The 12,502-nt window shown below is 37.2% G+C and overlaps 1 protein-coding gene across 1 annotated transcript in view; it reads right to left on the bottom strand.

Moving 5' to 3' along the window:
• TRIT1 (tRNA isopentenyltransferase 1) overlaps positions 1 to 12,502 on the bottom strand; it is a 43,238-nt gene that overhangs the window by 10,551 nt on the left and 20,185 nt on the right. Inside the window, exons 2-4 of the mRNA XM_029228668.1 lie at positions 6,965 to 7,105; positions 2,583 to 2,681; positions 1,728 to 1,873 (exon numbers count right to left, since the gene is read on the bottom strand). Of these exons, the coding sequence (XP_029084501.1) occupies positions 1,728 to 1,873; positions 2,583 to 2,681; positions 6,965 to 7,105 (386 nt within the window). The remainder of the gene's footprint in view (positions 1 to 1,727; positions 1,874 to 2,582; positions 2,682 to 6,964; positions 7,106 to 12,502) is intronic.

Here is a 12,502-nt window from a genome sequence, read left to right as displayed (position 1 = left end):
AAGCTCTAGACTCCTACCATAAAACGATACAAAAATGAATGTTCATCAGAGTGTCCCTGAGTTTTCCAAAAAGTTTTTGGAAGATTTCTATTTAAATGTTTAAAAATAAAGTGTTTGGATACTGGAAAGTATAAACTTCATTTATCTAGAATATGTATTATCAACAGGGTGACATTGCCCTCAAGGGAGCAAAAAAACCTTAGATATTACAATGATGTGTGGCGCTCTCCCAAAATCTTATTCTTCAGTATTAAAATTTCATGGAGGGGAGGGAGGGAAGCACAATTAGGAAAAAAATTTCTAAAAAGGCTTCAGGGGCAGGGGGGATAATAGAAAAGGATTAAGAAACACCGATCTAGAATACTCATTTGAGTGTAATACTTCATAACCCCTGTCAACACCAAATGTTGCTATAAATATCTAATGTGTATAACCATCTATATAGTAGGTCCTCTACTCTGCCAGATAAGGTATCGCTTCCGGCACTACAGAAAAGTACACCTCAGTGGTGATCACCTTGTAATGTACAGAAATATCAAATCACTATGTTGTGCACGAGGATTCAACATAGTGTTCTAGATCAATTATACTTCAAAACAAACAAACTCATAGAAAAAGAAATCAGATGTGTGGTTACCAGAGGCTGGGGGTGGGGGAAGGGGGAACTGGATGAAGGCAATCAAAAGGTACAAACTCCCAGTTACAAGATAAATAAGTACTAGGTATGTAATGTACAACATGATAAATATAACTAACACTGCTGTATACTATACATGAAAGTTAAGAGTGAGGCCTGAGAGTTCTCATAACAAGAAAAAATCTTTTTCTTTTATTTTGTGTCTATGTAATAAGTGCACTAAACTTATTGTGGTAATAATTTAATGATATACATAAGGAAAATCATTATGCTGTACACCTTAAACTTACACAGTGCTGTACGTCAATTATATCTCAATAAAACTGGAAGGAAAAAAATAGATAAAATGACTGATAAAACGAAGATGCAGTCAGAAGTGAACAGAATATGGAGCCAATGAAGATGCATATTTACGGAGGAAAAAATAAACCATCTAATCTTAGGAAGGAAGGGAGGGAGGGAGGGACGGAAGGAAGGGAAGAAGGGAAGAAGGGAAGGAGGGACGGAGGGACGGAGGGAGGAAGGAAGGAAGAAAGAAAAGTATACCTAACACACGAGGCTGCAATTTCAAAGCAACCTAACAAAACATGGTTAATGAACTAATAAGGTCATCTCTCTCTTCCCTTCAAGAAAGTCTCCATGTGTAAAGGGGAACTGATCTATAAGACAGTTTATAAAACCTGTCTCCCACTGGGCAAGCTGCTGGGGCAGAACTCAGCATTGCACAATCAATTATGAAACCTAAATCACAATGTCAGCTGACTGCATGCCAGAAAAAATGTATATGAAAACTGTTATAAAAGCAAAGATCAAATAGAAAATGAAGCAAGATTACATAGGCCCTAGGGAAAAACTGTATTGTATTATGCATTTTAAATGTAACAACAACAAAGTAGGGTGCAACTATTTATTGAGGGGGTTGGACTGAGGCAATAACTCCGGGCCTCCTAACCTCCTAACCTGCTGAGCTAAAACACATCAATCTCCACTAACTGCTATTACCAAACCTATCTCACCCAGGCACACTTAACAACTGACTGCCCTCTAACGCTAAAGGGGCTTGGCGTCAGTTGGCTCCCAGCTTTCTTACCTGGCCACTTTGCGCTTGTCATGTGGGTGCAGCTTGGCAGCCATTTCTGGGTCCACCTGGCTTAGGCGTTTGTGGAGCGCATGGCCATCCTCCTTTTCAAGCTCAACTTTCTGGTCAATCACTTTCTCAGTGCCCATCTCCCAGGGCTATTAAATGAAGGTTTAGTAGTAAATTTAATTCAAAAATTCAACAAACACTGAAACACTGTATGTGCCAGGCACTTTACTAAGTGTTCAGGAACACAGAATGGAGATGAATCAGAAGATCTTGCCATATAGTGAGACACAGATCATAAACAGAAAATTCCAATACACCATGGCAGTGCTGTGAGGCCACAGTAAACAAAGAGGAAAGAGGACTAGGTGTCTAGGGAAGTATTCAGGGAGTACAAGCTACCCAGGCTAACACATCTATATTAACACATCCAGGAGTCTAGTCTTCTCAACAAGTATAACCAAAGAGTGGACCAGAATTTCCAGCACATTATAGTTTGCAAAGTCCCACCCTATGCAACAGCACCTCTGTAAGAATGGTTAATGTCAGATATCTCCCTGACATATAGATTGTTTCAGCCAGGAAATGCTGAATCAGACTAATGTACTGTTAACTTACACGGAGATGCTAATTAATCCACAGAGGAGCATTTTTCCCACACACAGCCCCTGTCCTTAGGCCAGCCTGGAGAAGCACACTTCACATATGGAGGGGGGCATTTGCTTCAGAGTATTAAGTAGGAAAGTTAGTACAGTTGCTGAGTATAAGAAACACGCAAAAGTCAACTTTCCTCCCATTAAAATTAGCCAGCAAGAAAGAAGAACCCATTTCCTCATTGAATTACGAGTGAACTAAACATACCTTAGCATTGACAAGAACTTTCCAGAGCAGAGCCTCAATGTAATAATTGGTTCCTCCCACGACAATAGGAATTTTATCTCGGGCAAATATATCTTCAATGTGAATGTTAAGAAAGACATCAAAATATTAATATCAATAAGAAAATCTGACTCACTTGGAAGTAGGGTATTAGTAAGAAACCACATTTGTCATATTTTTGATACCAGTCTTCACTGTTTCTCATGAGTTCTCAGAATCATTTCCTATCAGTTCTGGAGGGACTTGCATAAACCAGAGACAGATGCATGATGGTAATTCCTTCCAATTCGAGAACTTTCTAGGCCTTGCTGCTAAAACTCAAAGCTTGCTTCGTATTCAAAATTAGCTTAACAAGCACAAGCCTAAGGACTCTCACAGAATTAAGTGTCAACTGCTCAGGAAGCCACCAAGATGATGTCCACTGTGTGACTTTGCCTTCTAAGGCAAATTACAAGCTGGTTTCTCTAAGCCGTAGTTCTTAGACTCAGTCTTCACCATTTTGTAGTAGTAGTGTACATTTCAGCCACTTGAGACTCTACCAGATGAACTGGGAAGCACAGGCTATGAAGACAAACAGATTTCAATTACCAGCTCCAACACTCAACAAGTCATTCAACTTGTCTGAGCTTCAGTTTTCTCACCTGTAAAATCCTCATGAGTTTTTTTTTTAATTAATTTAATTAATTTATTTATTTTTGGCTGTGTTGGGTCTCCATTGCTGCGCGTGGGCTTTCTCTAGTTGTGGTGATCAGGGGCTACTCTTCGTTGTGTTGCACGGGCTTCTCATTGCAGTGGCTTCTCTTGTTGTGGAGCACGGGCTGTAGGCTCATGGGCTTCAGTAGTTGTGGCTCACGGGCTCTAGAGCGCAGGCTCAGTAGCTGTGGCGCACGGCTCCGCGGCACGTGGGATCTTCCCAGACCAGGGCTTGAACCCGTGTCGCCTGCATTGGCAGGTGGATTCTTAACCACTGCATCACCACAGAAGCCCCTCATGAGTTCTTATGAGCATTACACGTGACAGTGCAAATAAAATCCCTAAGACAATGCCTGAAATATTTTTTTCAACTGAGTAAGCACTCAATTTAGTCATTATTGTTTTTACACCACTGCTACTTGGAATTTTTCTCTTTAGAATCTCTGTTGAACAGATAATTATCTGCTTTAGGAAGGGCTTTCCTTCTGAGAATAACTGATAAAGAGACTTTCAACCCAGATAAAGACTCATTTACACACTTCTTCCCCTTGCCAGCCAGTCTGTGGGCACAGAGATAGATGACCTCTTTTCTGACAGAAGCCCTCTATAAGAGGTTGGGGTAGGGTGGGGAGAAAGATGTTACTAATCAAGGAGCATAAGGAAGAAACGTGTCTATTCGTTTTTTAAAAAGAGAAACAAATTCTATATCCCCCCCTATAAATTAAGTATAAGCAGCATACAATTACACAGTAATTGTAATAAAACTTCAAATATATAATCTGACTAACAAAGGGAAAGGAAGCAAGGAAAATAAAAGGGGAAGGGGAAATGGTGAGATACCAGAAGGGAGAGATGGAAAAGAGGGAGGGAGATGGGATAGGAGTTATTTGGTGGGAAAAGGTTTAACATGTTTGCCCAAGCCATGAAACAACTGTGATCCTAAGCAAAGGCCTTTCTCTCTGGGCCTCAGTATCTACTACCCTCACCTGTCAAATCAAGAAGGTTGATCGAATACTTCTTAAGGTACTTTCAGTTCTGACACTCTTGATTCTAGGTTCTTACTTAAATTCACAAATCTCCAATCCTCTAAGTGATCTGATTAAGTCATCCCCTGTTGCTGCTGCCCTTTAACTCTTTTAATTAGCTCTCCACTTTCCATCAGTCCTTTCTGAACAACTGACCTGTCTTACAGCAACAATGTTCATTTGGTGATACGTTTTTTTGTTTTGTTTTGTTTTTTTTGGTGGTACGTGGGCCTCTCACAGTTGTGGCCTCTCCCGTTGCGGAGCACAGGCTCCGGACGCGCAGGCCCAGCGGCCATGGCTCACGGGCCTAGCTGCTCCGCGGCATATGGGATCTTCCCGGACCAGGGCACGAACCCGTGTCCCCTGCATCGGCAGGCGGACTCTCAACCACTGCACCACCAAGGAAGCCTGGTGATATGTTTTAATGTGCAAAGGGCTTTCATATACATTACTTCATCTGACACAAGTGCCTTATAAAGCAGGTAGGGCAAGAATTATTATCTGTGTTTTAATCTCTGCCCACTTGATAGGCAAAAAAATATTATCTCATTATTTTGATTTGCATGGCCTCGATTAACGGCAATGGTAAACTCTTTTTCATGTTTATCACCATTTATATTTCTTCCTTTGTGAATCACTACTCATGCTCTTTAAGTATTTTTTGAGTTCTTCATATATTAAGTATACTAATGATACAGATATTTTTCCCCTGGTTTATAGTCTGTTTTTGTTGTTGTTTTCAAATTTTTTATTTTTTGGCCGCATCTCGTCTGTTTTTTAATTTTGTTTCTAGTGAGCTGGGTTATTTTTAATTATAAAATATTCAGTACATACAAAAGAACATATGCAGCATATGTAAATAATAAAGCCTAAAAATAAAACAAATACTCATGAACCCAATGTAAGAAAGTGAACATTATCAATTCTTTTGAAGCTTCCTATGTAGTAATTCCCATCACAACCCCTTACTGCCCCTCTCTGAGGGAACCACTGTCTTGAATTGTTTTGTGTATTGTTTGTTTTTCATCATTCCCTTGCTTTTCTTTACATTATTACTGATGTATATAAAACCCTAAACAACATATTGGTTAACTTTGCTTGCTTTTTAACTTTTATAATAAATGGTATGACCATCTATGTATCCTTCTATAATCTCCCGCATTTCATGTTGTTTCTGAGATTCTTCCCCATTGACTGATGCGTGTAACTGCAACTTATTCATTTTCACTGCTGAAAAAGTACTTATATGAACAAAGCACATTTTATACATTCTTCTGTAAGTAGGAATCTGGGTATTTATATGTTTTTGCTGTTAAGAGCAATAATGTTAAAATTAGATCTACCACCTATCTCCTGGTATACTTGTGGCAAGGCTTCTCTAGGGTAGATACCTAGGAATTGAAATGGTTGAAATACTTTCTTGCCAGTACGAAGTCTTAATTCTAACATATCCAAATCTAGCTATTTTCCTCAAAAAAACCCAAAAAACAAAAAAAAACTATTATGGCATAGATGGTAGTGATGGCTGCAAAACAATGTGAATATATTTAAGACTACTGAACTATACACTTATAAATGGTTAAGATGGTAAGTTTTATGTATATTTTAACACAATAAAAAGGAAAAACTGAATTTAAAAATCCTTAAAAAAAAAAAAGACTAGATCTACAAAGTCCTTCCCTACTCTAAAATCACATAACTACTCAATTATATGTTATCCCATTTGTTTCAGTTTCATTTAAAAAAAATACATATTTACTTAACTCTGAAATCCATCTGGAATTTATGTCCATATAATAAGGAACTGATTTTTTTTTCCAAAAATAATTAACTGTCCCAGGAATAATTATTAACTACTACATTCTTTCTCCACTGCTTTGAAATGCCACCTTGATCGTAAGCTAAATATATACATCCATTTGAATTTGTATCTGACTTTTCTAATCTGTGCCATAAATTTGTCTAGTATTATGTAAGTTCCATGCTATTATAATTATTATGAATTTTCAATATGTTTTAATATGTAGCAGTCCAGATATTAAAGGCAGTTTGGACATTAAAATATAAGGGCAGCCCTCCACCCCTTATGTTATTCTTTTTTCCAAAATTTCCTGGTGTTACCCAGAACTATTTTTTCCTAATCCCTTTGGAATTCTAACTATAATTCCATTATATTTATAAATTAATTTCTTATCCCCATTTAAAGGTGGGAAAGTGAAGCTCAGTGGGGTAAACGCTTTACCCAATTAAATTTTTGTGGTCAGACGAGGCAGTTCTAAAACTAGGACATGGATTTTCTGGCTCCTAAATCAGTGTTCTCTCCACTAAAACAGCACCTCTCAAATTTTAATATGCATGTGAATCACCTGCGACTCTATTTAAATGCAGATTCTGATTCGGTAGGTCTAGAATGAGGCCCAAATTCAGCACTTCTATACGCTCCCAAGTGATGCTGATGCTGCAGTCTAAGGACAAGACTGGAGTAGCAAGAACACTATATCTTTTCAATCCGAATAGCTCTCATGGGGATGCTACTATTGATCTTGGGTACCTCTGCTTAGGAGAAATTGTCACTAGGAAGAAAACTTTCTTGGCTTGGGCTGCCTTGCAGCCACCAAGCCTAGTTGCTGTCTTTCCTAAGGATATCAGAGCAGTTGCTTTGTTCCTGAAGTCCACCACTGTGTAATTTGTCACAAGAGGATCCACAAAGCTGATCATGTGGTGCTGGCACATTCTCTGCTCTTGGGCAGAAACCTTGTTGGTGATGATGTCTAGGCCTTCATAAACCTAGGGGAAAGAAAATTAGCATGAGAAAGTCATCTATCTCCATAAGATGCACACTTGATGGGCAGAAATGGTGATCTATTCCTCCCTGCAGCCAAACACCCAAACACTTGACTGACCCAAAGCACCAGAGGAAATGTGTTCTAACCAGAGCATAGCCAGATCCACATAACCCAAGACAAAGGAAACAAAAGAAAACAGAACATTGGCTTTCTTAACAAATAGTGGCTATTAACTCAGACTTAAAGATAAAAAGTATATGTAAATCGGTGCCCAAATAAGAACTAACTCTGCAAGATTAACTGGAGGTTCTTTGGCCTGAACTTCAAGCATTTAGAAGCGGGCAGGTTTTTACTACTTATCACAAGTCTCCAGAAAGGTAACATTTTGCATTGCTCATAGTTCTACTTCAAATGCTTAGATATTTTTTGGATTTAAATGCTCTGAAAGGTTTTTAGAATTTGTAAAAGATTGGCTCCATTTGTGGAGAAGTGGCCTATCTACAAAGATATATATATAAAACACACACATACACACTTTGAAGTCAGAACCCCTAATACTGCTGAACTGTAGTACAACAGTGTGCCAAATTACTGCTTCAGGAGGTCAGCAAATACAGTCTAAATACTCAAAGGCAATATCCTGTCTGTAAGCTCTTGATCTGCCAATTAAACTAAAAAGTTCAAGTGTGCTTCTTCTAAATGCAAGGTCTCAGATGGAGAACAGATCTGAAAATACTAGTTTGAAAATAGGGATGAATGCTTTGAGATTAAATGTTCTCTCTGTAATCACTGATTCTACAGGGAGCACTGAATGAACAAATAATAAGTTCCATAGAGCCCACAGAGATGTTAAGAACATTTTTATCTCACATTTCCCTTTATTTATATGGGTGTCAAATAAGTACAGTACAGTATAATGGTTAGGAGGAAGGACCCTGGTGCCAGGCTGCCTCAGATCAATTCCTAGCTCTGCCACTTACTAGTTATTTGTACTTGGAGTAGTCAGTTACTAACCTCTGCGTGCCTTAATACCTCATCAGTAAAATGAGGATAATAATATCTATCTCATATGGTTGTTGTGTAAGTTAATACATGTAAAGAACTTAGTTTTTGCCTGGCAGATGGTAAATACTATATAAGGGTCACTATATTACTACCCATATTACTACCATCAATACTATCACAACAACACAAGAAGAATGGGAAATAATTTTAGTGTCACTATCACTCTGAGGCCTCTGTGCTCCTAGCTACTGAGGTTACTTACTCAACAAGGATATAAGCTATCTTCAAGCAAAAAGAAAATTGTTAATTAGTAAGACAGCACACAAGAATCTAAAAAGAAGGTGGATATATGTATATGTATAACTGATTCAGTTTGCTGTACACCTGAAACACATTGTAAATCTATACTGCAATAAAAATTTTTAAAAAAGAAACAAAAGAAACCTTATAGTACAACTTTCTTTGAAATAAATAAATCAACAAAACAGCCCTCTTAAAAAAAAAACAAAACCAAAAAACAAAAGAAAACAACACACAGAAAATATATAAATAGAGCCATAGAGAAAGAACTAGCTTTGCCTTTAACTAACTCATTTATCTGTGCCTGACAAGAGAACTGCATTCTTACACCTGAACACTGATGGAATCTTAAATCATAGGGTGTTCTTTTCCCTGTATCTTGAACAAGACTTCCTTCAAACATTAGACCACAGTATACAGTAGGGTATACTGTATACTGTGGTCTTCTGTGCAAATTAAGAAAACTAAAGGAGGGAAAAAGAATTAATAATTGTGTGTGCCTCTCCTTCTTTTCCCACAGCCTTCAGTTGGCTCTATTGAAGCTTAGATTCCAAATGATCCAATGTTAAAGAATCAAGCAACAACTTGATTTTGCCAAGAGGACTTCTGACCTCTGTAAATAGATTCTCATTTTTAACACTGAGATAAACGTTAAGAAAATGTATAGTTGCAAATGTATAATTACCAGCCCCCACCTCCAAAAAAACCAAAATGTAAACATCTCTACCAGCACATTCTATCAGATATGTAGATAAATTTGAAGATATATTTTCATCCTGTGTTCTGCCTTTAGGTGTATTTTCTAGAGCCCCTTAAAATGGCTAGTTTTAACAGATAAACACATAAACATAAATCAAACAGAGGGGGACTTCCCTGGTGGCGCAGTGGTTAAGAATCTGCCTGTCAATGCAGGGGACATGGCTTCGAGCCCTGGTCCAGGAAGATCCCACATGCCGCGGAGCAACTAAGCCCGTGTGCCACAACTACGGAGCCTGCGCTCTAGAGCCCGTGAGCCACAACTACTGCACCCACATGCCACAACTACTGAAGCCCGCGCACCTAGAGCCCATGCTCTGCAACGAAGAGAAGCCACCACAATGAGAAGCCCGAGCACCGCAACAAAGAGTAGCCCTCTGCTCGCAGCAACTCGAGCAGCAACGAAGACCCAACACAGCAAATAAATTTATTAAAAGAATAATAATAAATCAAACAGAAGGTAACCCTAGAACTAAGCTCACCTTATTTGCTGAAGGAAGTAGCCTAATGTACTGTTTATGGTATATACACAAATGTCAATGAATATCAGGAAGAAGAGCATTAATGGTTTAAAAAAAACAGAGTTCTTGCTGGTAGAGTGAACAAACTAAAACTTGTAACTGAATCTTGGTTAACAATGTAAACTGTCATCTCTGAGTGACCTGTTAAACCTTTGTTTCCTGTACCATCAGATTAAAAGAAACTGAGCATAAAGATAGGTGATACAAACTAGGTATCTGAGGATAAAAAAATTATTGTTAACTTTTAGGTATAATATGCTTTTATGGTTATGTTAAAAAAAGAGTCCTTAACTTTGAGGTATACAGTATTTTGAAGTACATACAAATGAAAGTATATGATGTCTTTTTAAAAAAAAGAAATCAGGGGACTTCCCTGGCAGTCCAGTGGTTAAGACTTCACCTTCCAATGCAGGGGGAGTGGGTTTGATCCCTGGTCGGGGAGCTAAGATCCCACATGCCTCAAGGCCAGAAAACCAAAACGTAAAACAGAAGCTATATTGTAACAAATTCAATAAAGACTTTAAAAATGGTCCACATCAAAAAAATCTTTAAAAAAATAAATTTTAAGAAAGAAAAAAGAAATAGGAACTGCATAGGTAAAGGATTAGTGGTTGCCAGAGGTGGGGACATGGGGTGGGCAAAACAGATGAAGGCAGTCAGAAAGCACAAACTTCCAGTTATAAAATAAATAAGTCACAAGGCTACAATGTACAGCATGGTTAATAATACAGCTATTGCATATTTGAAAGTTGCTAAGAGTAAATCTGAAATTTCATCCCAAGGAAAAAATAATTCTGTAACTATGAGTGGTGATGGTTGTTAACTATACTTATCATGGTGATCATTTCACAATATATACAGATGTCAAATCATTTTTTTGTACACCTGAAACTAATATAATGTTGTATGTCAACATTTATACCTCAATTAAAAAAATATTAGAGGTAATTCAAGGCTATGTCTATAATGATGTTGCTTCACTCTTTTCCAATATAATATGACTTCTTTTGACAGGTACTGATATGCTGTTATAGTTGTGTTTACAAATGACGAGGCAGCTTGTGATCATAGTAACTGTGTATTTTAAAATTTTACTCATAACTTGTTAACAAGCAAGAAGGCAAGGGTAGATGAAGGCATATGTAAGTATATCTATACCTGCACTGTACAAGAGCAAGAATGATGCTAAGAAAATATTTGTTAATAACGACACAAGAGGTATGGATCACTGAATCAAATACACAGCTATGATGCAAGTAAAATTCACAATACACTACTTATATTATAACATTGTTTTATGCTTTATTTTGCTTTAACAGAAAAAAAAGAAAGTTTATATATTATAAATCAACTATACTTCGATTTAAAAATTAATTCGTTTTAAGTTTATGATGACTGGGGTCTGCGTTCCAATAGTGTGGGAGGAAGGACAGATTATAATTGGAACAAGATTAGACAAGTGTTCATAATTATTGAGGCTAGGTGACAGATATATGGGAGTTCAACTACTATTTGCTCTATTTTTTTATATATTGGGAAATTTCCATAACAAAAGGAGTCTAAAAATTTTTGGAAGCACTTCACACCCATTAGGATGGCTATTATTAAAAAAACAAAACAAAACAGAAAATAACAGATGTTGGTGAGGATGTAGAGAAATTGGAATTCCTGTGCACTGTTGGTGGGAATGTAAAATGATGCAGCTATGGAAAACAGTACGACAGTTCCTCAAAAAATGAAAAGTAGAATTACCAAATGATTCAGCAATTCCGCTTCTCGGTATGTACTCAAGAGAACTGAAAGCTGGGAGTTGAACAGATATATATATACACCCATGTTTATAGCAGCATTTTTCACAACAGCCAAAAGGTAGAAGCAACCCAAGTGTCCATCAGAGATAAATGGATAAACAAATGTGTTCTATACTTACAATGGAAGATTATTCAGCCTTAAAAAGCAAGGAAATTCTGACATGGATGAACTTGCTATGACATGGATGAACCCCAAAGACATTATGCTAAGTGAAGTAAGCCAGTCACAAAAGGACAAATATTATGATTCCACTTATATGACACACATAGAATAGTCAAATTTTGAAACAGAAAGTAGAGCGGTGGTTGCCAGGGGCTGGGGCAGAGAGGAATGGTAACTTAGTGTATAATGGGTACAGAATTTCAGTCTGGGAAGAGGAAAAAAGTTCTGGAGATGGAGAATGATAATGGTTGCAGAACAACCTGAATGTGCTTAAATAATGCCACTGAAATGGTTGGTAAAATGGTAAGTTTTATATATTATGTATATTTTTCCATAACTTTAAAAAGGCTTGATGATAGGTTTTAGATACAATGAGAAACCAGTGAAAATTAGCAAAATAAAATAAAAATGTCAAAGATTTGTTGAATTTTTCAATTCTTTTGAATATATACCCAGAAGTAGAATTGCTGAATCATACGGTATTTTTCAAAATTATCGAGAGGGCTGGTAGTGCTCTATTTCTTGAACTGAGTTGTGGTTACACAGGTATTTTCACTTTTTGATAATTTATTGAACTGTGCAGTTATGAATTATGTGTTTTATGGTGCACATTATTTATCAATTAAAATCATACTGCTAAAAAAAATCATACTGCTAGGCCAAAAAGCAAAAACAGGGCAATATTTTATATATTTGCATTAAGGATAAATATCTAAACAAACCTAGAAACCAATCAGCTTTATAAATGTCACATTTGGTCCATATTCTTATTGTAAATGCCACAATTGGGCTTATAATTTTATTACCTGTCTAGAAAGCATCATTCCACGAGAACAGGTTTG

Source organism: Monodon monoceros, unplaced genomic scaffold, assembly GCF_005190385.1.
Source record: "Monodon monoceros isolate NGI ecotype Baffin Bay Population unplaced genomic scaffold, NGI_Narwhal_1 Super_Scaffold_18, whole genome shotgun sequence".
NCBI lineage: Eukaryota > Metazoa > Chordata > Mammalia > Artiodactyla > Monodontidae > Monodon > Monodon monoceros.
The sequence above is the reverse complement of the archived record's forward strand: the minus strand, read 5'-3'. Positions and strand labels throughout refer to the sequence as shown.